Source organism: Phyllostomus hastatus, unplaced genomic scaffold (genome assembly GCF_019186645.2).
Source record: "Phyllostomus hastatus isolate PE091 unplaced genomic scaffold, TTU_PhHast_1.1 phas_contig_917, whole genome shotgun sequence".
Lineage (NCBI taxonomy): Eukaryota > Metazoa > Chordata > Mammalia > Chiroptera > Phyllostomidae > Phyllostomus > Phyllostomus hastatus.
In genome coordinates this window covers 18,069-43,033 of record NW_025333986.1, presented here as the reverse complement: position 1 = coordinate 43,033, position 24,965 = coordinate 18,069, and the positions used below count along the sequence as shown (strand labels likewise).

General features: G+C 45.7%; 1 protein-coding gene and 1 pseudogene across 1 annotated transcript; one reads left to right on the top strand and one right to left on the bottom strand.

Moving 5' to 3' along the window:
* Window positions 1–3,357: 3,357 nt before the first annotated feature.
* On the bottom strand, window positions 3,358–6,428 carry LOC123827881 (annotated as a pseudogene).
* Window positions 6,429–17,220: 10,792 nt separating this feature from the next.
* On the top strand, window positions 17,221–23,274 carry LOC123827879 (HLA class I histocompatibility antigen, alpha chain F-like). Its single transcript, XM_045852333.1, has 9 exons — window positions 17,221–17,290; window positions 17,463–17,593; window positions 17,690–17,816; window positions 18,035–18,352; window positions 18,912–19,187; window positions 19,285–19,389; window positions 19,822–19,854; window positions 20,701–20,781; window positions 22,456–23,274. Coding segments are annotated over exons 1-8 (1,062 nt in total). The 3' UTR covers window positions 20,703–20,781; window positions 22,456–23,274.
* Window positions 23,275–24,965: the final 1,691 nt, after the last annotated feature.

The window sequence follows — 24,965 nt, the reverse complement described above, 5'->3', positions numbered from 1 at the left end:
GTGTGTGTGTGTGTATAAATTTAACAGAAGTGATTTGGTTAAAACCTCCAAGTTGTATGGTTACCAGTAGTGGTTATTGTATCTACATCTTCACCCCGTTTGTTAAGCTGTTTTAGTCACTTGAAGGTCATACACTTACCATGAGGTGTGAAGACAACCCAGGTGGGAGAGATGGTGTGCCATGGGACACAGGGACCCCACGTTCCCCAGTAATGTTCCCTGTGACCACCTGTGCTCTGTGTGCAATTAAGGGTTTCTTCCCACACATCTGAATGTACTTTTTGGAACCTGTCGCTGTGGCTGGTTTAGACCCCTGATTCTACCCAAGTGTCACTTTGATGCCTAGAAGTCACCCCAAGCTTCCAGGACCCCCTCTTGTAGACTCCAGGGGTGTCCATTTGGGTTCAAAGAGCTGACTAATCAGAAGGTGAGAACACCTGCTTAAAGCAAGAGATGTTCCAGCATCCACTGTCCTTAATTCACTGCAGACCCTGCTCTCATTCTGCAGATACTGACTTCTGGAAGGTCATGGTCAAGGAGCCAATGTCCTTAGTGACTTTTTCTGAGAGTGCCTCCCCGAGAGAGCCCTTGGGCCAAAGGGTCAGTCTGGCTGCTGGGCTGAAAACAGAATCGGGAGACAAGAGACCAGCGAGGCAGGAGGGAAAGGTGTGGGGAAGCTCCCATGGTTCCAGACTGCAGGTGGTGGGTGTTCTGACGGAGCTGTGAAACAGGGGGAAGGGACTGGACCCTGAATGCATTTGGAAGATGGATTTCATAGCATTTCCTAAGGATTCAATCTGAGGTGTGGGAAAGGAGTCAAGGGCACCCCACATTTGTACTGTGCCAGGAGAAAGATGGTTTTATATCATCAGAGAGGGGGAAGACACTAGCAGGAGCATGTATATGGGAGGGGTTAAGAGAAGGTCAAGTTGAGATGTCTGTTAGAAACACCAGTGAAGTGTCAAATTGGACAGATGAGTGTGAGGACCTTGAGGAGAAATATCTGGGCTGGAGACATAGGTGTGGAGATGATGCTAGAAAAATGACATTTAAAGTTGTGAGCATGAATGCGGCCACCAAGGGAGCCAGGACTCAGAAGAGGAAGAACAAGGACTGGACACTATACCTCTGTGTCCCGACAGTTTGCATGTTCACCTTGGTGACTCATCCAGGTTGGTGACGTCCAGGTCTCCCCATCATAGATTCACCATTTGGTGTTCGTTATTCATTAGAAATTTACAGGGAGATATTCTGAGATTGTCCTGCTGTGTTCTTCACCACTTCTACACTCACCCTCCTTAGCTTCTATTATTACTTCCACCCAAGTCAGTGAAAATATGATGGTTGTCCCATATTGACCCTGAATATTTATTAGTAGGATGTAAAGCGTAGCTTAGAGAATGTACCCAATAATGTTGTCGTGTCTACGGATGGTGTCAGATGGGTACTAGATGTATGGGGGCGATTATTTAACAAGTTATGTAAATATCTAATCCCAGGGTTGTATAGCTGAAACTAATATAGTATTGTATGTTAAGTGAAACTGAAAAATTTTTAAAGTTAAACTCATGGACACAGAGAACAGTGTAGAAATTGCATGTGGGAGGGTTTGAGAGGTGGAAGAGGGTATTGAGGGATAAACAGTGATGGAAAATATGAAGAAAAAAAGAGAAAAAATATTTTAAATATAAAACGTAATATCTTGGACTTTATGCCCAACATTCTGAGAGCAGTTTGGGGGGAGACATTTGAGTATTTTGTGGCAGGCCCATACTATTTTCTCTGCCATGGAGGAAAGTCAAGCAGAAGATTTAGAAAGTGGCTCCCAGTTCAACATAATAAGAATCTCCAAATGCTCATTCTCTGCAGTTATCTTCTTTATTGATTTTTGGACAAATAATGGAACCCCAAATTTTCTAATTTAAACATAAAGGAATTTATGCAGAGTTCAGCTACTGGATCATACAAGATGATCACTGTGAGGGACTTGGGGGCAGGGTACAGACAAGAGTAGGAGCTGAGGTAAGAGCCCAGTCAGAAACACAGTGGCATGGGCTCCTGGCTGAGATGTCCCTGCACCCCAATGACATGTGACTCTAAGCTCAGCTCTTCCCAGGAACAGGGGACACTTTCTCTGCCTCCTGCCTGCTATTTCTGAGGGTGTCTCAGTAATGGCCATCACTGTCCCCAGTCAGCAGACATGTCTGAGGATGATCTGCATCTGGCAAGTTTGCTCTATGTTAGAGATGCCCCAGGCTCACCACACAGATGGTGTCACTGACAGGACAGATGACATGATAGTGGCATCTCTGTGGGGAGGTCAGGACCATACACTCTGTCCCTGTAAGTGGGATTAGGAGCCACCCTGCCTGAGGAATCCCTGCACAGAGCTGTGGAGCTCAGACCAGCCAGGTGAGGGCTGCCTTGCATCCACTCTCAGGGCAGAACCAGAAAGGGTCAGCCCAGGAGGGACTCAGAGCTGAGAGTGGACAGTGCTCTGTGTGGGACTTGCTGAGCCTGCCTGGTCCTAAGCAGCCCCTCACACACGGGCTGGGCAGGTTTGAGGGAGAAGGGCAGGGGGTATTTCAGGAGGGTCCCTGCAGGTCCCTGCACCCTGGAGTCCTTGTTAGTGAGAGAAAGGGGTTGGTCCGTTGCAACCTAGGCACAGCCTTGTATGGCAGGAGCCGTGGAGCTCCTCCACGCTGAACAAAATTCGACTTTTCTGAGACCGCCAGGTTTAGGGTTGGGTGTGAGGACAGGAGTGTGAATTGCCATGCAGTATTCAATTATGACTTAAAAATCCTGGGTCATGAAATGAGACCCAATGAGAAACACATACACAGCTACAGACAGAAGGACACAGAGAAGTGTCTGCCCTTCAGTGATTCACACACACACTTGTCCTGTTTGAAATCCCCCTGCAGGAGGTGCCGACCTCTCACAAATTTCTGCTGGGACATTGTCATCCTTCCATGGTTACTGCGTGTGTGAGTGTCACTCACATTTCTGTCTCTCAATAAATGAGGATGCTCCTCTGACCTCTCTTAACCTTAGGCAGCAGGGAAGAGCAAAGAATTTGAAGTGAGATGAAGTCCCATTATTTTCCAAGTCTTCCAGAACAGTGTGAATATTGTGAAAATAACCAATATATGGCTTTTTAAAAATCCAATTATGAATTAAACCAGTACAAATTTAATTAGGAATTAAATCAGTAGTTCAACAGAGTGCTTCACATTTGGAAATACAGTGCACTGAATACACCTTAGGCCATGCTGTGGTCTGCATGTTTGTGTCCATAAATCCATGTGCTGAATTTATAACCCCCAGCCCTGGCTGGTAGCTCAGTTGGTTGGCATATCATCCTGCTATGCCAAGGCTATGAGTTCTATCCTTGGTCAGGGCAGGTACAAAAGTTAACCAATGAATGCATGAATAAGAGGGACAACAAGTAGATCTCAATAACAGTCTGCCCAACATGGTAGAACCATCAGCTGTGGCTGCTTTTGGTGAGGCATCAGCATAGCAGCAAATGCGTTAAGCTGATTTCCTCTGATGACCACACCCAGGTACATTTTCTCCAGGATCCCATGAGCAGCAGGTTGCTGGCCCTGTTCACCCTCAAAAAGAGTAGCTAGTATTCGAGACACTGTTGTCTGGCTGATGGTAAGATGTTTTAGTGCCAAGCAGGTTCTAGAGCCTCTAGTCTTCTCCTTTCATGCCCTGTCTTATAAGAGAGCTCATTGTACTTTGGTGCAGCTTTATGGAATTTCTTTCTAAAATCAAGAGCATGTGCATGGCATACCTATCGTGCACCTGTAACTGTTTGCTGGTTGATTTGTTCTGAAGCAATGAGGCTGGATTTATGGAAGCCTCTGCCTGGATTAGATCATCGCTCTGCAGACCTAGCTGAGCCATCTTCAGGGATGCCTCCAGGTCTCAATCCACATGGTACTGTTTTGGTCCCGTTTGCAAAGGAATTCCCACCAGCTCTTGGGCTGCCTTTCTCTAGTCTTCCTCCTTCTCTTCTGGGGATGCAGATGCTGTCTCATGGAAGGAGCCTGCTCCTCAAGGAACATGACACTTTGCTGAACCCTTTCCAAGGTGAAATGAAGGGTTCTTTGGCTGTGCTATCAGGCAAGTTAGGGAGGTGTGTACAGAAATCTGTCAGCAACTGTGAAGAGATCAGGAGGCTGACATTCTCATTTACCACGGCTTCCACAAGAACTTCCAAGCTTCTAGTTGTTCTGCTCCAGGTAACCGAATGCCTTTTTTTTTTACATACATACACAATGAAATATTTAAATTATTTTTTTCTTTTCTTTTTAAAATATATTTTATTGATTATGCTATTACAGTTGTCCCATTACTCCCCCTTCATTCCCCTCCATTCTGCACACTCTCTCCCACCCACATTACCCCCCTTTAGCTTATGTCCTTGTGTCATAAGTTCTTTAGCTTCTACATTTCCCATACTATTCTTGCCGTCCCTCTGTCTATTTTCTACCTACCGTCTATACTACTTATTCTCCATACCTTTTCCCTTCTCTCCTCCTCCCACTCCCCTATTGCTAACGCTCCATGTGATCTCCATTTCTGTGGTTCTGTTCCTGTTGTAGTTGTTTGCTTATTTTGTTTTTGTTTTAGTTGTGGTTGTTAATAATTGTGAGTTTGCTGTCATTTTACTGTACATGTTTTTTATCCTCTTTTTCTTATCTGCTTTCTTAGATAAGTCCCTTTACCATTTCATGAAATAAGGGCTTGGTGATGATGAACTCCTTTAATTTTACCTTATCTGAGAAGGACTTTATCTGCCCTTCCATTCTAAATGAAAGCTTTGCTGGATAGAGCAATCTGGGATGTAGGTCCTTGCCTTTCAAGATTTGAAATACTTCTTTCCAGCCCCTTCTTGCCTGTAAGGTCTCTTAAGAAATCAGCTGACAGTCTGATGGGAACTCCTTTGTAGGTTAGTGTCTCCTTATCTCTTGCTGCTTCTAGGATTCTCTCTTATCTTTAATCTTGGCTAATGTAATTATGATGTGCCTTGGTGTGTTTCTCCTTGGGTCCAACTTCTTTGGGACTCTCCGAGCTTCCTGGACTTCCTGGAAGTCTTTTTCCTTTGCCAGATTGGGGAAGTTCTCCTTCGTTATTTTTTCAAATAAGTTTTCCAGTTGTTGCTCTTCCTCTGCTCCTTCTGACACCCCTATAATTTGGATGTTGGAACATTTAAAGATGCCCTGGATGTTCCTAAGCCTCTCCTCATTTTTTTGAATTCTTATTACTTCATTCTTTTCTGATTGTATGTTGTTTTCTTCCTCCTGGTCCATTCCATTGATGTGAGACTCAGCTGTCTTTCCATCACTATTGGTTCCCTGTACATTTTTCTTCATTTCACTTATTGTAGCCTTCATTTTTTCATCTAATTTGCAACCAAAGTCAATCAATTCTGTGAGCAACCTGATCACCAGTGTTTTGAACTGTGCATCTGATAGGTTGACTATCTTTTGGTCACTTAAAAGTATTGATTCTGGTGCTTTCATTTGTTTTTCTGTTTGAGCCATCTTTATTTATTTATTTATTTATTTATTTTGGTCTTCTCTTGCCTGTTATGTATGATGGGTAGAATCTTAGGTGTTCACAAGGTTGGGGCAAGCCAGTTGCTAGGTCGTGATGCTGTATGTGGGGGCGGGGTCCGAGAGGGAACAATGGCACTTGCTCCACTCTTCGTTGGACTTCAGTCCCTTCCACTGCTTCCCCCAAGAAAACTGGGCCTTTCTAATGCTAATTGCCATGTGGGTGGGTTTGTGCACCCCGTGGGTCTTTCCAATGACCATTCCTGTGAGGCTGAGAGTCTCTCCCTAAGCCTCAACCCCCCACAGGTGCTTTCAATCAGTGCCCTAAGACTCTATTTCTGAGTGCTGGGACCCTGGGACCACCCTGTCAGCCAGCCGCCTTGTGTGCAGTGCCTTGCTTCACAATTACTACCTTGCTGGGTCTGCTGGTTGCCACCCCTTGGCTGGGGTCTGCCAGCTGCCGCTTGCATGCCCAGGGTCCGCCTGCTGTGGTCTTGTGAGCCTGGGATGCCTTACGCAGTCCCAACGTTCTTTGTGCCGTGACTGCTCTCCATCGGACTACCTGATTCTGCCCCTTCTCCCGGTCTGGATGAACGTGTCTATTTTAACTCCTTGGTTGTCTGAATTCCCTGCACTTCAACTTTCCATTAGTTCTGATTGTTATTTTGTTTCTAAATGGTTGCTGTCCCTATCTTGGTTGTGCGAGAAGGCACAGTGCGTCTACCTATGCCTCCATCTTGGCCAGAAGTCCTCCCAAATGCCTTTTTCCAGGATATCACCATATATGTCGGCCTGAACTTTGTGAAAGGTGCTCAAATGCAAGAGTGAAGCCAAAATCTGTCGAATAGCAGCCATCATGTTTCTTCCCCACACTCAGGTTTTAATGTAAGTGTTGCCATTATGTGGTCATGTCCTGTGTCATGTTCATTGTTTTCACAGTCTGGTCCAGTGTCTCCCTGGTGCTTCACCTGCACAGACACCACCAGAAGCTGCAGCACATTCGTGCCCCAGAAACCTCCACAAATGCTGTCCAGAGACCAGAGCCACCCACACCATCTTGATGCTGACAGTCACTTGTGTCACCTTCTACATGCTGAATTCCATTTCTGCTTTTTTCATCACTGTGTGAGTGCACCCTCATTTTTGGTGGGTGCAGACCTCTTTTAGTTGGCTTCCTGATCTTCTGCTGTTCCGCCTTCACTGCAGATGCTCAAGGATCCTAGAGCCCCTAGGGTCATGGACTGTTGGAATCAACTCTTGACCATCTAACCTGTGAGTGTCAGTGTTTATAATATTTATAATTCCACAGTTGACTAATCCTTCACTGAATGCCAATGTTGTACATAAAATCCACAGTGAACTTTATTTTTAAATTAAAATAGAATCGACATACAACCTCATGTAAGTGTAAGGTACCCAGTATGTTTCTCTGATGCACTTACATTCAGTCATGTGCTGCCTAACAGTGGTGATCCACCCTGAGAAATGTGTGGTTGTGTGATGCTGTGGTTGTGCAAACAGCACAGAGGCACTCACACCTGGGTGGTGTCCCTACTGCTCACCTGGACTGCAGGGCTCAGCCTGTTGCTCCTGGGCTGCAAGCCTGCACAGCACGTTATTGTACAAAACAACTTGTACAATAAGTCAACACAGGAGAAAATGACAACATCAAGAGACCCAGTAAACATGCATATGAGGCTGCTGCAGCCATAACGGAGCATACTGTTCTGCAGTAAACCTAAAAATAATTGTCACCAAAGGCTATGTTAATTGATTTGTGTGTGTGTGTGTGTGTGTGTGTGTGTGTGTGTGTGTGTGTGACAGAGAGTTATTGATCAGTTGCCTCTCACAGACACCCTGACCAGGGATCAAACCCAACACATTTTGGTACTTGTGATGACACTCTAAACAACTGAACCACCTGGACAAAGCAGGCATAAATTCTTTGGTGGTGTGTCTGATTAGAATTTTGATAAATTTTTATTGAGTTATTGTTTTTATTGTTGAGTTGAGGCTTCTCAAGTATATTCTAAAAGAATTGAACTGCCAACATTTTCTCCCAGTCTGTGGTCTGAGCTCTTTTTACAGACATAATACCAACATTAATGCACAGGTAGACTTTCCTAGGAAGAGAAATCAGAAGTGACTCCCTGTGAAGGTTTCCTGGGAGAGGACTTAGGTGACTGAGGGAGGAGGAGGACAATGTGACTCATTTATTTTGTGTATTCCTGAGTATCTTTTCAATTTTCTTATATGTGCATGTTTTCAAAAAACATGCTACATAAATTCCCTTCACTTATAAAACTCCTCACAGACCATCCTCACATCACAACTTAAGATTCGCACCCTGATCCTCTCTTTAAGACCAACCATTTGCCTTAAAAATTCCATTCCTGAAAAACTTGGCTGGACTCTATGAACAAATCCTCCTGCAGAAAATAGCTCAAACTGCCTTGTATAATACCAAAACCAACTTCTTAAAAGCAACAAAGACATGATGAGACACTAATGACCACACCTCAAAGGAAGGGAAAGACCCTGCTAGCCCTCCACAAAGGGCAGCGCCCTGAGTGAGCAGTGGGGAAAGGTGTGCAAGTTCATTGCCCAGAGCCCAGACATGGAGCCCAGCACTGTCAGCCCTGGGATGTGCTCTCCACTTTCCTCCCCATCTGCCTTTTCTTTTATATATGTAAGCAAAGCTTTAAATTAATTATGTGTATATAGATAATATACAATTTGTATGATGAATATATATTCACTATAAAAATTATAAAATGATAAAAGCTATAAATGGCAAATATTAGTAAACTAAATGGGTCCATTCACCTATGCACCTTAAAACCCAATCCAATGCAAACAGAAGTTTGCAGCAAAGAAAGTAAAAGTTTACCCTGGCTGGTGTGGCTCAGTTGGTTGGAGCATCATCCCATAAATGAAAGGTTGCATATTTGATTCCAGGTCATGGCACATACCTAGGTTGTGCATAAGATCCTTAGTCCTGGTGCCTATGGAAGGAAATCAATCCATGTTTCTCTCTCACTTCAGTGTTTTTCTCTCTTCTGGCCTCTCTCTCTCTCTGTAAGCAGCGAAAAGATGTTCTCAGATGAGTATAAAATAAAAAGAAAAAGAAATTTTTTAAAAAGTAAATGTTTATTTAAGGAACTGGCACCAAACCTGGTCCACTGGTGAGTTTTTCCTCTAAGACTTGGCTCCAGATTGCTTCTAGGGGATGGGTTGCACTAGGGACTGAGGGACTTAGGGTAAAGGTCTCCATTTATTGGTCAGCACTAGGGTAGGGGGTGGTTGGTCATTGCATCTGGTCCTAATTCAGCCATGGGGTTGTTCTGTCTCATTTCACAAGTTCATTCCAATGCTCTCCCCAGAGTCCACATCTTCATGCGTATGTATCTGAACACATCAGATATTTCAATCACTTTCCCCTCTGCAGACATCTGTCCACAGCCCTGGGTCCTGCCACAGGTGGCCTGATCCCTGCACACCAGGAGCCGGGAGGACACCCTGGGTGTCCTCCACCTCATCTTCAGCAGCCCTGGCCTCTCCTGTTCTGGATCCCCTGTCACCTGGATCCCACAGGTTCTTATTTTACTTACTTCCTCATTTCCCCCAATTTTCCTGGCAGTATCTTCCAAAAGATAACATGGAAACTTAACTATTAAAGCTCTAAACACATGAGCAAACTGTAAGCTATCCTAACCCTTATTCACATCTTGACTGGATACAGAACTCTGTGTTGGAAATATTTTTTCTTCAGTAATTGGAAAGCATGGCAACAACATCTTCTAGTCTCCAGGCCCATATTTGCTGCCTCTTAAGTTTTCATTGTACCTCTTCTCCCTAAGCAGAGAATACATAGCTAAAATCAACCTGGTCAGGAAAAAATAAACAAGAGAGACCCAATTATTGCCATTTTACCAGATGAACCCAAGACAGATGAAGTCAGGATGCCAAATAACAAAAAACAAACAAACAACAAAAAATTACAGCCAGACAGACCTCAGAAAAAAGTAAAACAGTGGAGCTGACCAGAGGATAATCCCCAACACCCCACGTGCCCGTTTTCATGCATCAGCTTATCAAAAACACCCATGGAAAGCTGATGAATGCCCTGCTGAAATCCTCCCCTAAGGTTCTCACCCAGAGAAGAGAGATAAAAACCCTCCACACCCTCACCAGTAATTTAGGCATAAACTTCTTTCTCTTCTTGTGATTATCAGCCAGGGGAGCAGAGGGCAGAAGCAGCTGATCTTGGGCTTATCCCCCATCCTGACTTTAAGGTCTCTTTTTTCCATGACTCTCCAGTGAGCTGACAGCAGCCCCACTTGACTCAATCCTTCCCTGTAACATTCTCAGGAACCAGAGCAGCCCCACCTAGGCTCTCTCTAGTTACTTCTTCTACCCTAAGTCCTTTCTTTTTGTCACTGTCCCCACCTTTAATAAACATGCTTTCAAAATCTCCTGGACTTGGGCTGTGAAATCTTATCCAGAGGAAGTGAAGCACCCACACACTGCATACCATCCACCACACACCACATACCACAGGCTGGCCTGAGGCAGAACTGGTCAGGCCCAGGCCTTTCTGGTGACAACAGCCACTAAGGGACCCAGCGAAAGTGAGTCAGCAGGGCTCTGAGAGAAAACTAACCACATTCACCACAGCTCCACCATCCCCAATCCTCTCTGAGTCTCCTTTCCCCTGTCCCCCACAAGGATTCCGTATCAAGTGTCTCATATTTTTCTCTGAAGATTACACTTGACCCCCTGGTAGATCGCATGGTGTCACTTCCTGAGACATGTTAAGATATTCTCTGTCCATAGTTACCATCATTCTGTTGATTGGAACCTTTGGAAACATTCTATCCTTTTGCTTTTACAAAACCACAATAAAACAAACATCCTTGAATATATATACATAAGGACACATGTGATAATCTTCTTAGGATAAATTCCTAGAAGAAGAGTTTCTGTGTCAAAATGTAAGCACATTGAAATTGCTGAGACCTTTTACAAAAGCATCCTTCAGCAGTTTTGTCCCGGTTTTCAATCCCTTCAGCCTTTACAACAGAATGTGTTCCCTTCTCTCCTCTAACATGCTCATTATTTTCTTTCACCTTCGTCAAAGTGCTACGTGTTAATTTTATTTCCTATTTCTCTTACTCTAAATTCTCATTTTTGTTTATATGTATTTATTACAAATTTAACTGTTTAATATTTGCATTTCTTTTTTTCTAAATGTTTCTTGAAATTCTTTTTTTTTTTTTTTTACTGAGTTGTAAATATTTTTAAATACTGAATTTAAGTAGGAAGGAAAAGCAGCCCCAACATTGCAACTAGTCTGGAGCTTAGAGCGAGGCCCAGTGTTGCTGGGAGCTGGCCTGGTGCTCACTGCTGAGCCAGGTTTTTCTCTGGTTGGACACACGCGGTCTCACAGAACATCCGCATCAGACAAGGACATCCCGAGACCACAGTGATGTGAGAGAAAATGACACCACACTGCATTTTGTCTAAACACAGACAAACACAACGACAGAGGCACTCACAAAAATACCAGCCACCTGCAGCTAGTGGCTGCCATTTGGACGTGCAGACACAGAATAATCCCTTGTTCCAGAATGTTCTATTGAAAAGAACTGCAATTCATATTGTCTGGGCCTCAAGTCACAGCACTAGACCTGTGAAAAATGAAGGGGCCGATATCATCTCTCTGACAGACGACACCACATTTCTGTCTGGGATGTGAGTACATATTATGCTGCTCTAAAAAAAAACCCACTAGGTTTTCTGTGGGCCTGGTGCCCTCAAACACAAACTGTACTCAATTCAAACAGGAAACACCTGTCCCCGCATCTCCTTTCCCAGACTGAAGACACTCTCTGAAATCTCATTTCCAGGGGGTGAGCCTTCTTCTAGAAGAACCCAGGGCAATGCTTTCAGCAGGGTGTGGGGAGGCAGGTATCCCACCTCAGGAAGAGGGATTCTAGGAAGTGAGGAGGGACACAAGGCCAGGGCCAGTGGGGAGACTTCCCCTGGTTTACCCAGAACAGCCATTCTCAAAGTGTAGGCTGTGGAAGCCTTGAAGTTTCTAAGAGCCTTTAAAAGGATCTATTGGGTCAAAACTATTTTCATAGGATGAAGGACATTCTTCTTTGCCTTTTCACTGTGCCCACATTTACACTGAAGTAAACTCAACATGAAAGGAGCCTGGGACACCCAACTGCTACAGCAGGCTTTCTTCACCACCACTCCCTCACAGACTAGAAAACAAAACTAGTGTCACTTTAGAACAACACAGCCAAGGGATCAAAAATTACTATCTTTACTAAATCATCATCCTTAAATTGAATTTTCAAAAATATCTTGGCTTCCCATGGAGATGGCTGTGTAGGTAAATGCAGTATTTTCATCACCCCACAAGGAATTCAAAATTACAACTACACTACCAAAAAAAACCATAATTCAGAACCACTTGATATCTATCTGAACAGATGTCCTACAACTACAATATTTAAAAAGATACATCAAGACCAGAATGTGCTGGTCCCACACCCACACATGGTAAATAAAAACCAAAGGGGATATATGGGGGATATGTTGGCTGTGGAAGTCACTCCTGAGGAGCGAGAAATTTCAACCCTATGTGAGGCTCCTCAACCCAGGGTTTCAGTGCCAGGAAGACAGGTCTCCACAACTTCCAGTTGTAAAAAACCAGTGGTGATTGTGGCTGAGTGAGAAGGAAGCTCCTGGAGTCCCAGGCACTTCCTCTGAAAACACCCGCATGCACACGGACTTACTCTGAGCTCAAGTGTTGCGTTATCAGCTCAAAAGGCACCAGGAACACACGGTGAAGCAACTGAGTTATCTTGTACCACACAGAGAGCTGAGGGGGCAGCTGTCTCCCCAGATGGAAGAGCTGGCAGAGGCCTTTGCTCCTTTTCTGAGCCCTCTCCCACTCAGAGCTGGCAGGTGGACACCAGATCTGAGTCTCCAATAACCTAGCTCTCACTCTTTTCCCTGCCCTGGTGATACCCTGGAACCCCACCACACTCAACTTGCAGGCCCCCATGACACTTTTCAGTGATATTTCCATACAAACAGCCCTTCTTGGCTCAGGTTGTAGATTTTCCTAAAATGTCTCAAAAGGAGAATCTGGCCTAGGCATGCCCTTCATCTCCAGCTACAGGGCCTGAGGGCCTGTGCTAGTGGCAGCTGGCCTTGGTTTGTAGCTTGGCTTCTCTGAGGCACCTCCAGGTCCAGCACAAGTAGCAGCCGTCCTCGGATTGCTTTGTAGCTCATACCAGGTGGCCCTGGGCAGGGCATAGGTAATGGCTGACCATGGCCTGCAGCTCCCAAGAAGTCCCTGAACCAGCACACCTGATGAACAGCTTCAGACACCAGCAAAGCACTTCCTCACTACGTCAACAGCAGCATAGTCAAGGGACTGACTCAGTGGGTACCAGAGCCTCCATGGTGACCACAGCCAGTCCTCACAGCTGATCAGCCTGTGGATAAATCCCTTCCATTGCCAACAGCAATCATGACTCAACTATAACAGGAGGGTGCACACGGCACAGAAGGAGGGATGAACCTGGAATGTCAGGGTTGTGTTACCAAGGATGCTGCACCACTGGGCCCTCTGGAACACCTACTACATAAGGACACTTTACCAAAACCAGGAGATGGAGCAGCTCTATTTAACACAGAAACAAGCACAGGAAGGTTGCCTACGAGAGGGGACACAGGAACATGTCCCTAATGAAAGAACAAAATTGAACTCCAGGAAAAGAACTGAAAAAAAAAAAAAAAGGAAGCAAGCATTCTACCAGACACAGAGTTCAAAACACTGGTTATAAGGATGCACAATGAACTTAGGGGAAGAGTAAAATGAAACTAGTATTAACTTCAACAAAGAGTGGACACATAAAAATGGAGAAAGAAAATGTTTTAAGTAAAAAAATCAATTACTGAATTGAAAAATACATTACACAGACTCAACAATAGAGTAGTTAAAGCATAAGATGAAATAAGAAATTGGGAAGATAAGGAAGCAGGAAACACCCAAGCAGAATAGCAAAAAGAAAAAAATACAGAAAAAAATGAGAATAGTATAAGAAGGCTCTGGAAAAACTTCAAGCTTACTCACATTGACACCATAGGGGTATGGGAAAGAGAAGAGAGAGAACAAAGAATTGAAACCCTACTTTTAAAAATGTAGTGATGGAAAAATTCTCTAAACTGGTGAAGGAAGTAGGCATATAAGTCCAGGAAGTGCAGAGTCACAAACAAGATGAACCCCAAAAGACCACACCAAGAAACATCATACTTAAAATGCCAAAAACTAAAGACAAAGCAAGAATTTTAAAAGCACCAAGATAAACGTAGTTAGTTATCTACAAGGGAGCTCCTGATTTTCTCACTAGAAACTTCTCAGGCCAAAAGACATGGGAAAAGCTTTCATTTTTAATGAAAGGACAGATAAAGGACTTCCCAGATATGAGAAAGCTAAAGGAGTTTATCACCACCAAACCAGTATTGTAAGAAATGTTAAAGGGTCTTCCAGGAGAAGAGGAAGAAGAAGAAAAAGGAAAAGAAAAAAAATATGAGTAATAAAATGGCTATAAGTACATATCTATCAAAAGTTACTTTAAATGAAAATAAATTCATTGCTCCAATCAAAAGACCTAGGGTGACTGAATAAAAACAACACAATCTTGCACCCCGATGTTCATAGCAGCACAATTTACAAAAGCTAGGTGCTGGAAGTGACCTAGATGCCCATCAGTAAATGAATGGATCAAAAAACTATGGTACATTTACACAATGGAATTCTATGCAGCAGAAAGAAAGAAGGAGCTCCTACCCTTCACAACAGCATGGATGGAGCTGGAAAGCATTATGCTAAGCGAAACAAGCCAGGCAGTGAAAGACATATACCACATGATATCACCTTTAACAGGAACCTAAACAACAGAACAAAGAAACAAGCAAAATATAACCAAAGACACTGAAATAGGGGACAGACTGACAGTGACCAGAGGGGAGAGAAGAGGGAATTTCAGGGGGGAATGGGTAGGGTTTACAAGAACAAATTTGGAGGACACATGGACAAAAACTAGGGGTGGGGGGTAATGGGGGGAAGAGGGGAGGGTTGGGTGGGTGGGCTGGAATGGGAGTAAGTGGGAGAAAACTGTACTTGAACAATGATTAAAATAAAATTAAAAAAACACACAATCCTCTTATATGCTATCTATTACACGACCAATTCAGATCAACAAACACAGAATGAAAGTCTAGGGATGAAGAAAACATATTTCATGAAAATGGAAATGAACAAATAAAAAAGCTGGAGTGATAATACTTACACGAGACAACATAGACTTAAAAGAAAGGCAATATAATAAGAGACAAAGAAAGGCCTATCATTTCCACTTTTTGGTATTTTATTTAAAGAAACCCAAAACACTTGACCAAAAAGACATACTCATTCATATGTTCACTGCAGCATTATTTACGAAAGCCAAGATATGGAGCCAACCTAAGTGTCCATTAACAGATGATTTGATAAAGAGGTGGTGCATATATATAACAAAATATGGCTAAGCCATACACACAAAACCAAAATCTCTCCATTGGCAACCTCATGGATGGAGGGTATGGTGCTGAGTGAAAAACATCAGACAGACAAAGACAAATGCCAGGTGATTACACTTATAAGTGGAATCTAAAAAATAAGGTAATCAAGCAGAACAGAACCAGACTCATAAATACAGAGAACAGACTAATGGTTGTCAGAATGGAGGGGGTTTAGTGGAGTGGGTGAAAAGTTTAATGGATTAAGAAATGCACTTTGGTAGTTACCAAATAGTCACCAGGTAAAGTGCAGCACAGGGAATATAGTCAATAATATTGTAATAACTACATATGGTATCAGGTGGGTACTGCATTTATCTGGGTGATCAGTTCATAATTTATACAAATGTTAATCACAGAGTCGTACACATGAAACTGTATAATATTGTACATCAGCTATAATTGACAAATGAAAACATATTTTAAAAAGATAAATATAGCTCAAATTCATTATACGAATGGATTGATTTCTTCACTGTCCTTAATGAAAATGGAGAATAAAATGATAAATTATCTCCTATGATGACCGGAAAAGTGCACAAACACACTTCTGCTACATTCATTCCCAAGTGTCATGAGCACAGGAAAGTGACCTGTGAGGGCTGAGTCAGCCTCTTCTTCAAAGAACAGCAAGTTCACTGAAGAGAATGAGAGACACAGAACCTCTGATGACTGAGGTGTGGTGAACTGGCAAACACTCTCTCAAATGAACGTGAGCTTCTCCCTCAAGGAGAGTCAATGGGCAGTTGACACCTGACAGCACTTGTTGTCTGGATGGAATGGAAGCTCTCAGGGGAAAACCAGGGTTCTGGCAAATGTGTTTCTCCCCATGGCAGCCAGACAGTTTTCCAGAGCTGACAACCATTTCCAGTGGGATCTGCGGTAACGTTAACAGTTGTGATTTTTGATGATGTGTCATTAAATGCACCAACACTGGGAGATCTCTATCACTTACTGAAACAATGCATTATTTTTTAATAATCCTGCATCAGTACAAGAGCTACTGAAGTAATGTAACAAAATAGGAAATACTCAATGGTGTAGTTTCAGGTTCCGTTTCGCGAAGAGCTTTTCAGGAACTACCACTTGTGTAGCTTTAGTGAACTATCCAAGATGAATATCCACACTTACCTGAAAAGGAATAAAAATGCTCCTCCTACATATCTGTGTGAGGCTGTATATTTCTTCATATACTGCAAACAAATAACAGGCTAAATGCAGAAGCAAATATGAAAATCCAGCGGACTTCTACTCATACAGACAAGCACTGAGACTTGCAAAAAACATAAAATGTAAGTGATGGACTCTTCTCACTACCTTGTGTATTTAGGAAATAGTTATTTTTTCATAAAAAGTTATTTCTGTTAACATTATAGGTTATTAATTTTATTCTAAATGAATTAATGTTTTAAACTCTTTTATTCCTTTTATGGTAAATGTTGATAGCTATAACCCACACAAACAAATGTATTTTTAGGGTTACATTGTGTTTTCTAAGACTGTATAGATGTCTTGAATACAAAATGTTTGAGAGTCGCTGAATAAAACAGCCCGTGGGCAGGGACTCACAGAGACAGCGGGACAGAGTTCTCTGTGCAGGAGGGCTCGGGACAGAGTCCTGGGTCCCCAGGCCTGGCTCTCAGGGTCTCAGCCCAAGGACCCAGTCTGGGGCAAGGACTCGCTCAGTATTGGGTTGGCCCTTCTCGCCCCCGTTTCCCTTCTGCATCTCCTGGACACTCCAGCCTGGATACTCATGACGTTTTCTCAGTTCTCACTCCCATTGGGTGTTTCCACTCACTCCAGTGGAAACACCCACTCCACTCACTCCACTCACTCCACTCACTCCGCTCATTGGCTGGTCTCACTCCAGACCAGCCAATCAGCGCCACTGTGGCTCCGGGTGTAAAATTCTCCCTGGAATAATGGAACTCCCCCCCCACCCCCCTACACCCCCTCCACACCCCCCACACCCCCCCCACCCCCCGGCAGACGCCCAGCACTCATCATGGATTCTGGAACCCTTCTCTTGTTGCTCTCGGGGGCCCTGGTCATGACCCTGACCCGGACCTGGGCCTGTGAGTTCGGGGTCAGGAGGGAACAGCCTCTGCCAGACAGAAGCCAGGGAACCGGGATGGGTGCAGGAGCAGGGGACAGCGCGTCTGCACCACCCCAGGCCCAGACCCCTGGCAAGACTCTGGCCTCGGCCCCGCCCCTCCCTTCAGTCACCCGCCCCCTTTCTGTCTCCAGCGCCCCCTGCTCCTCCCCGGCCGACAGCTGACCTGGGACACGCGTCCTCCCCGCCCGCAGGCCCCCACAACCTGAGAATTTCCAGCACCTTCGTGTCCGGACAGGGCAGCGGGAAGGACCGGTACATCGCGGTTGGCTTTGTGGATGACAGGGCAGTTCAACAGCGGCAGTTAAACAGCGGCGGCGTGCTAAACCCGGGGCTGGAGCCGCGGCTACCCTGGCTGTAGCAGCCGCTGGTGGAGCAGGAGGATCCACATTTGTGGGAGGAGCAGACATGTGTTTGCAATGGTAAAGAACACACTTTCCAAGCGGCCCTGAACAACCTGCGCGCCTACTACAACCAGAGCGAGGATGGTGAGCCACGTGCGCCCGGATCCAGGCACGACCCCCACTCACACGGACGATCGTGGGTTCACCTAAGTCACCAGGTCCGAGGGGCAGCACGAGGCTGTGGGGCCCATCCGCTCCCAAAAAAGAAGAGCCAGTGGGGATTTTGACCCCGTATCATTTGTATTCACTTGAGGTTTAATCACTGCAGGTCCCTTTGCTACTGTACCCTGAGCAGGGCTAAGTGGGAGGCACTAAGAGGGGAGGGTCCGACCTCCTGTTTGGGGTCAGTGTCCCACACCCACCAGGAAGTGACTGGCTGCCTCATGGGATCGGACTGGAGCTGGACTGGAGCTTCCTCCGCGGATACACTCAGGTCGCCTCTGACGGCACCAACTACGCCCTGAACCGGGACCTGGGCTCCTTGACAGTGACCGACACCTCAGCTGAGATCACGTGGCGCAATTTGATACCGAACCTTGATGTAGACTCCTGGAGGTTCCACGTGGAGGACTTGTGCCTGCGCTGGTTACAAAAGGGGAAGGAGACGCTGCTCCGAGCAGGTACCAGGACCCGGGCCTCCTGGAGGAGGGGATCTGTGGGCTTGGGCAGCTTCCTACAAGGAGAGGAGGAAAATGGGGCAGTGACAGAATGTCCCTCCTGCTTGGGAGAGGAAAGAGTCCACCGGGTCACCTTATTCCGTGACTCACCGCGGTCCCAGCTTTCTCTAAAGGACAGTAAGGGACCCAGACTCTCTCTGAAACACCCACAGCGGTTCCCTCACACCCTGCAGCACCTGGTGCACCAGGACACTCTCCCTGGTTCTCAGGCTGAGACTTTCTCTGGAGGCCTGATTTGGGCTTGTCTGAGTCATTCAGACTCCACCTGAGTCTATGTCTCCCCACAAGAGATCTGGTTACTCCCACCCTAGGTTCTCACTCTGATTCTGGAACTTTCCAAAAATAGGAGAATATCGCAGATGCCTCTGTCCAGGCTGGTGTCTGGGTGGTGCTCTCCCTTCCCCCACCCCACTGTCCCGTCCACTCTAAGGTGGTCACATAAATGCTCCTGGAGTGTCCTATGACCATGCAAATTTCCTGAATTTTCTCAGTCTCCCCTCAGACCCTCCAAAGACACACGTGACCCACCACCCCACCTCTGACCATGAGGTCACCCTGAGGTGCTGGGCCCTGGGCTTCTACCCTGTGGACATCACCCTGACCTGGCAGCATGAAGGGGAGGACCTGACCCAGGACATGGAGCTTGTGGAGACCAGGCCTGCGGGGGATGGGACCTTCCAGACATGGGCAGCTGTGGTCGTGCCCCCTGGAGAGGAGCAGAGATACACATGCCATGTGCAGCACCAGGGGCTGCCCCAGCCCCTGACCCTGAGATGGGGTGAGGAGGGGACATGGGCACAGAGCCTCTCCTCAGGGCATCCCTGAGCAGGCTCAGGACTCAGGCCTGAGGTTGACCTCTCACCTTCCCCTCACAGACCCCCCTCCTCAGACCACCATCACCGTCGTGGGCATCAGTGCAGCCCTGGGTCTCCTTGGAGTTGTGGTCACTGGAGCTGTGCTGTGGAGGAGGAAGAGCTCAGGTGGGCAAGGAGTGGGACTGAGTTTCCTGTCCCTCCGGGGGTCAAGCTCAGGTGGAAGTGTGCTCTGCCTCCTTGATGGGCATCGTGTCCCCACACAAGTACTTGTCCATCTGGGGCCTATTTCCTAATATTGACTCTTCAGTGAGGCCTGTGGGAAAGTGAAGGACGCATTAATCACCTAATAGTTCTAGGGATGGGCACTGATTCCCACCTGCCCCAGGTCAGAGGGGAAGGTCCCTGCTGAGGACAGTTGTCCAGAGTGGTAGTAGGTCCAAACTCCACACATGTACTTTCCCTGTGTTTCCTGATCCTAACATGAGTGTTCAGTCGCAGTTCCGGAACCTTCGCTGTGCTTCAGGAGTGTGGGGCTCCTTTCGGGTCACAGGACCCAGCCTTCCCCCTGACATCTCACAGAATGTTTCCTTCCCACAGGCAGAGGCAAGGAGAACAACACTCAAGCTGCCTGTAAGTCTGGGTGTTGGGGAGGTGACATCTGGGATCCTTGGGAGAGTGTGAGCTGGAGTCTCTGAGGGAGGCTCCCTGACCCCATAACTGCTGTTGTGTCTTCCCCAGGCAGGGACACTGCCCAGGGCTCTGATGTGTCTCCTACAGCTCCTAAGGATGAGACCCTCAGGGCACAGAGTGGGGGCCATTAGGACTGAGGGACACAGCTGTGTTTTGAGGACTCTCAGAGTGGGACATTCTGAGCACGTGGTGACTGTGGTGAATGTGACACTTCTGAGACTGACCTGAATTTTTCACAATAACTTTTAATGCAGTGTGACAGAGCTGCTTTCTCTGAGAGTTCATGCAAAAATAGTCACTGCAGCCTCTCCTGGGGACTTGAAGGATCCCTGTCTGCTGTTTCTACACCCAGCATCAGAACCTTATTTAATCATTTCAACATCCCTGCATTATTTTAATATTAGTGACATATATATATATATATTATATATATATATATATATAATATATATATATAATCTCAGAAGTGATGTAGACTAAAAGCTCAGAGATGTACAGTTTCTGGTAGGTTTTATTCTATCTACACTTCACCATGTTTGTTAAGCTGTTCTAAGTCACTTGAAGTTCACACACTTACCATGAGGTATGGAGCCAACACGGGAGGGACAGACTGTATGCCATGGGACAAGGGCACCTCATGCCTCCCCAGTGATGTTCTCTGTGACCACCTGTGCTCCATGCACTATTCAGGGTTTCTTCCCATGCATCCGAGTGTGATCTTCTGGACCCTTTGGACATAGCTGGTTGAGTCCCCTGATTCTAACCATGTGCCTCTTTGTTGCTTAGGAGTCACCCCAAGCTTCCAGGCGCCCCTTTTATAGACCTCAGGATTGTCTGTGTGGAGTCAGAGAGCTGACCAATCAGACGGTAAGGACACCTGGTTACAGCAGGAACTGTTCCAAGGTCCACTGTTCTTAATCCACTGCAGACACTGCTCTCATTCTGCAGATGCTGAGTCCTGGAAGGACATGGCCAAGGAGTTGAATTCTTTAGTGGATTCCACTGAGAGTTCCTCCCCAAGAGAGAGCCCTTAGGCCGCAGGGTCAGTCTGGATGCTGGGCTGAGAACAAAATCAGGAGACAAGGGACCAGCAAGGCAGGAGGGAAAGGTGTGGGGAAGCTCCCAGGGTTCCAGGCTGCAGGTGCTGGGTGTTCTGACTGGGCTGTGAGCAGTGGAAACAGTGGGAAGGGACTGGACACTGAATGCATTTAGCAGATAGATTTCACAGCATTTCCTAATGATTTAATCTGGGGTGTGGGAAAGGAGTCAAGGAGGACACCCCACATTTGTACTGTGCCAGCAGAAAGATGGGGTTACACCAGCAGAGAGGGGGAAGACTCTGGCAGGAGCATGTGAGGGGGAGGGGTGGGCATTTCAAGCTTTCAGCTGAAGAGAAGGTCAAGGTGAGATGTGTGTTAGAAACACCAGTGAGGTGTCAGGTTGGACAGATGAGTGTGGGGACCTTGAGGAGAAATGTCTGGGCTGGAGACGTAGACTTGGAGGTGATGCTACAAAAATGACATTAAAGCTGTGAGCATGGATGAGGCCACCAAGGAAACAAGGACTGTGGAAGAGGAAGGAACAAAGGCTAGACACTGTACCCACCTGTCCCAACAGTGGGGACATTCATTCTGATAACCCACCCAGGTTGGTGATAGTCAGGTGTCCCTGTCAGACAGTCACCATTTGGTGTTTGTCATTTATCAGTAACTTACCTGAAGATGTTCTGAGATTGTCCTGCTGTGCTCATCACCACTTCTACACTCACCCTCCTTAGCTCCTCTCATAACTTCCACCCAAGTCAGTGAAAATGTGCTGGTTGTCCCATATCTGTCCTCAACATTTATTACTAGCGTGTAAGTACAGCTTAGGGAAAACAGTCAATAATATCATCATCAATATGTATGGTGTCAGATGGGAGCTAGAATTATCAGGGATATTACTGAATAAGCTATATACATGTTTAATATGTATATATTTTAAATCATGGACACAGACAACATGTAATACTATGGGGGCAGGCATTGGTGCAGGTGGGAGAAGGAATGTGGGGATAAATATTGATGGGAAGATAAAAAGAAAAAAAATTTAAATTGAAAAAGGTACTAACTTGGACATCATGCCCAACATTCTGACAGCAGTTTTGGTGGAGAAATTCCAGTAGGTTTTGACAAGCCCACAAGCCATCCTGATCTCAGACAGATTTGGAACCACACAATTTGTGACATGGTAGGGCCCAGGTTGTGGAAAGGACTTAAATGCACGTTTAAGGGTTTTTTGTTTTTACTCTTTTCTGGGTGGGGAAAGGTCATTCATATGTTGTCACATGATATGAAAGGCACAGCGTTTTCTCTGTTGTGGGGTAAAGTCAAGCAGAAGATTGAGAAAGTGGCTCTCAGGTCAGCATAATGAAAATCTCAGAATGCACGCTCTCTGGGATTATTCCCCTGAGTGATTTCTGGAGCTTAATGGTCCCCAATATTTCCTAATCAAAACATAAAAGGATTTTTATGTGGGATATTGGGGCTCACTCTGTTTCAGGAAAAGCCGCAGACCAGACCTGAGGTGTGAGCAGCAAGAGCTGTGGGACTAGAACCCACAGGAAGACCAGCCTGGATCACAGGGATGACAGTGTGAGGGACTTGGGGACAGAGCCCTGAGAAGAGAAGGTGCTGAAGGAAGCGGCCCAGTGGGAAATGCTGTGACTGGAGCCCCTGGCTGACAACGTGACTCTAAGTCAGCTCCTCCACAGGGAACTGGGGGCACTTTCTCTGCCTCCTGCCCGATGCTCCTGAGGGCATCTCAGTAATGACCATCTCTGTCCCCGCATCCAGATGTGCCTGAGGCTGCCATCTTGTGGTCATGTCCTGTGTCATGTTCATTGTCCCTGTGGTGTGGTCCAGCCTCTCCCTGGTGCTTCACCTGCACAGACACCACCAGAGACTGCAGCACAATCACACCCTGGCAACCGGCACCAGTGCCCTCCAGAGACCAGAGCCACCCACACCGTCCTGATGCTGGTGGTCACCTCTGTCAGCTCCCATGTGCTCAGTTCCTATTTCACTTTTTACATCACTGTGTGAGTGGGTTCTCATCTCTGGTGGGTGCAGACCTCCCCTAGTTGACTTCTTGTTCTCCTGCCCTTCACCCCTCACTGCAGATGCTCAGGGATCCTAGAGCTGCAGGGGTCATGAACTGTTGGAAGTGACCCTTGACTATCTAATCTGTGGGTGTCTGTGTTTATAATATTCTTAGTTACACTGTTTAGTGATCTTTCACTGAATGCCAATGTTGTACATAAAATCGACCATGACCTTTATTTTTAAATTCAAATATAGTTGACACACAACCTTGTGTAAGTGTAAGGTGCCCAGTGTGTTTATTTGATGCACTTATATTCACTCATGTGCCGCCTAATGGTGGTGATCCACCCTGAGAAGAGTGTGGTTGTGCGGTGTTGTGGTTGTGTGAACAGCACAGAGGCTCTCACACCTGGATGGTCTCCCTACTGCTCACCCTGACTGCAGGGCTCAGCCTGTTGCTTCTGGGCTGCAAGCCTGCACTCACTTATTGTACAAACCAAGTTGGGTTTAAATCACCACAACAGAAAATGACAACATCAGGACACCCAATAAACACGCATATGAGGCTGCTGCAGCCACAGCAAGGCATACTGTCCTATGGTAAGCCTTAAAAAATGATCACCCAAAGGTATGTTCATTTACTTGAGAGAAAGAGAGCGTGTGTGTGAGGGAGAGAGTCAATTTGCCTCCCCTAGGCACTCTGACCAGGGATCAAACCCACAATATTCTGGTTCTTGGGATGACCCTGTAACCAACTAAACCACCTAGACAAGGTAGGCGTAAATTCTTTTGTGGGTTAGTCTGTTTAGAATTTTGATAATTTTTACTGAGTTATTGCTTCCTTATTGTTGAGTTCGAGGGTTCTTATGTATATTCTAAAAGAACTGAATTGCAAACATTTTCTCCCAGACTGTGGCCTGAGCTCTTTTTATACACATAACAGCGACATTAATGCACAGGTAGATTTTCCTGGGAGGAGAAATGAGAAGTGACTCACTGTGAATGTTTCCTGGGAAAGGACTTAGGTGACTGAGGAAGGAGGAGGACAATGTGTCTCATTTATTTTGTGTATTCCTGAGTGTCTTTTGAATGCTCCTGTATGTGCATGAATAATGTTTGCAAAGAACAAATTACATAAAATCCCTTCACTTATAAAACTCCTGACAGACCATCCTCACATCACAATTTAACATTCAGATTCTGATCCTCTCTCTGGGACCAACCGTTTTTGTCTTAGAAATTCCATTCCTGAAAAACTTGGCTGGATTCTATGGACAAATCCTCCCATTTCAGAAAATAGCTCAAAATGCCATGTGTAGTACAAAAACCAACTTCTTCAAAGCAACAAAGAGTTGATGAGATACTAATGACCACACCCAAAAGAAGGGAAAGACCCTGCTTGCCCTCCACAGAGGGCAGTGCCCTGAGTGAGGAGTGGGGGAAGGTGTGTAAGTTCACTGCCCAGAGTCCAGACATGGAGCCCAGCACTGTCAGCCCTGGGCTGAGCTCTTGACTTTCCTACTCATCTGCTTTCCCCTCTCTAGTTGTAAACAAAGCTTTTTAAATTAATTATGTGGATATAGATAATCTGCAATTTATATGATGAATGTATATTCACTACAAAAATGATAAAATGTTAAAAGTTATAAATGACAAATATTGCTAAACTAAAGGGGTTCGTTCATTCACCTGTGCACATTAAAGCCCAATCAAATGCAAACGGGAGTTTGCCACAAAGAAACTAAAGGTTTAGCCCTGGCAGGTGTGGCTCAGTTGGTTGGAGCATCGTCCTGTAAATGAAAGGTTGCAAGTAGATCCCTGGTCAGAGCTCATACCTAGGTTGTGCATATGATCCCTGGTCTGGGTGCCTATGGAAGGAACTAAATTCATGTTTTTCTTTCACATCAATGTTTTTCTCTCTTCCCTCCTCTTTTTCTGTAAGCAATGAAAAAATAATGTCCTTTAAAA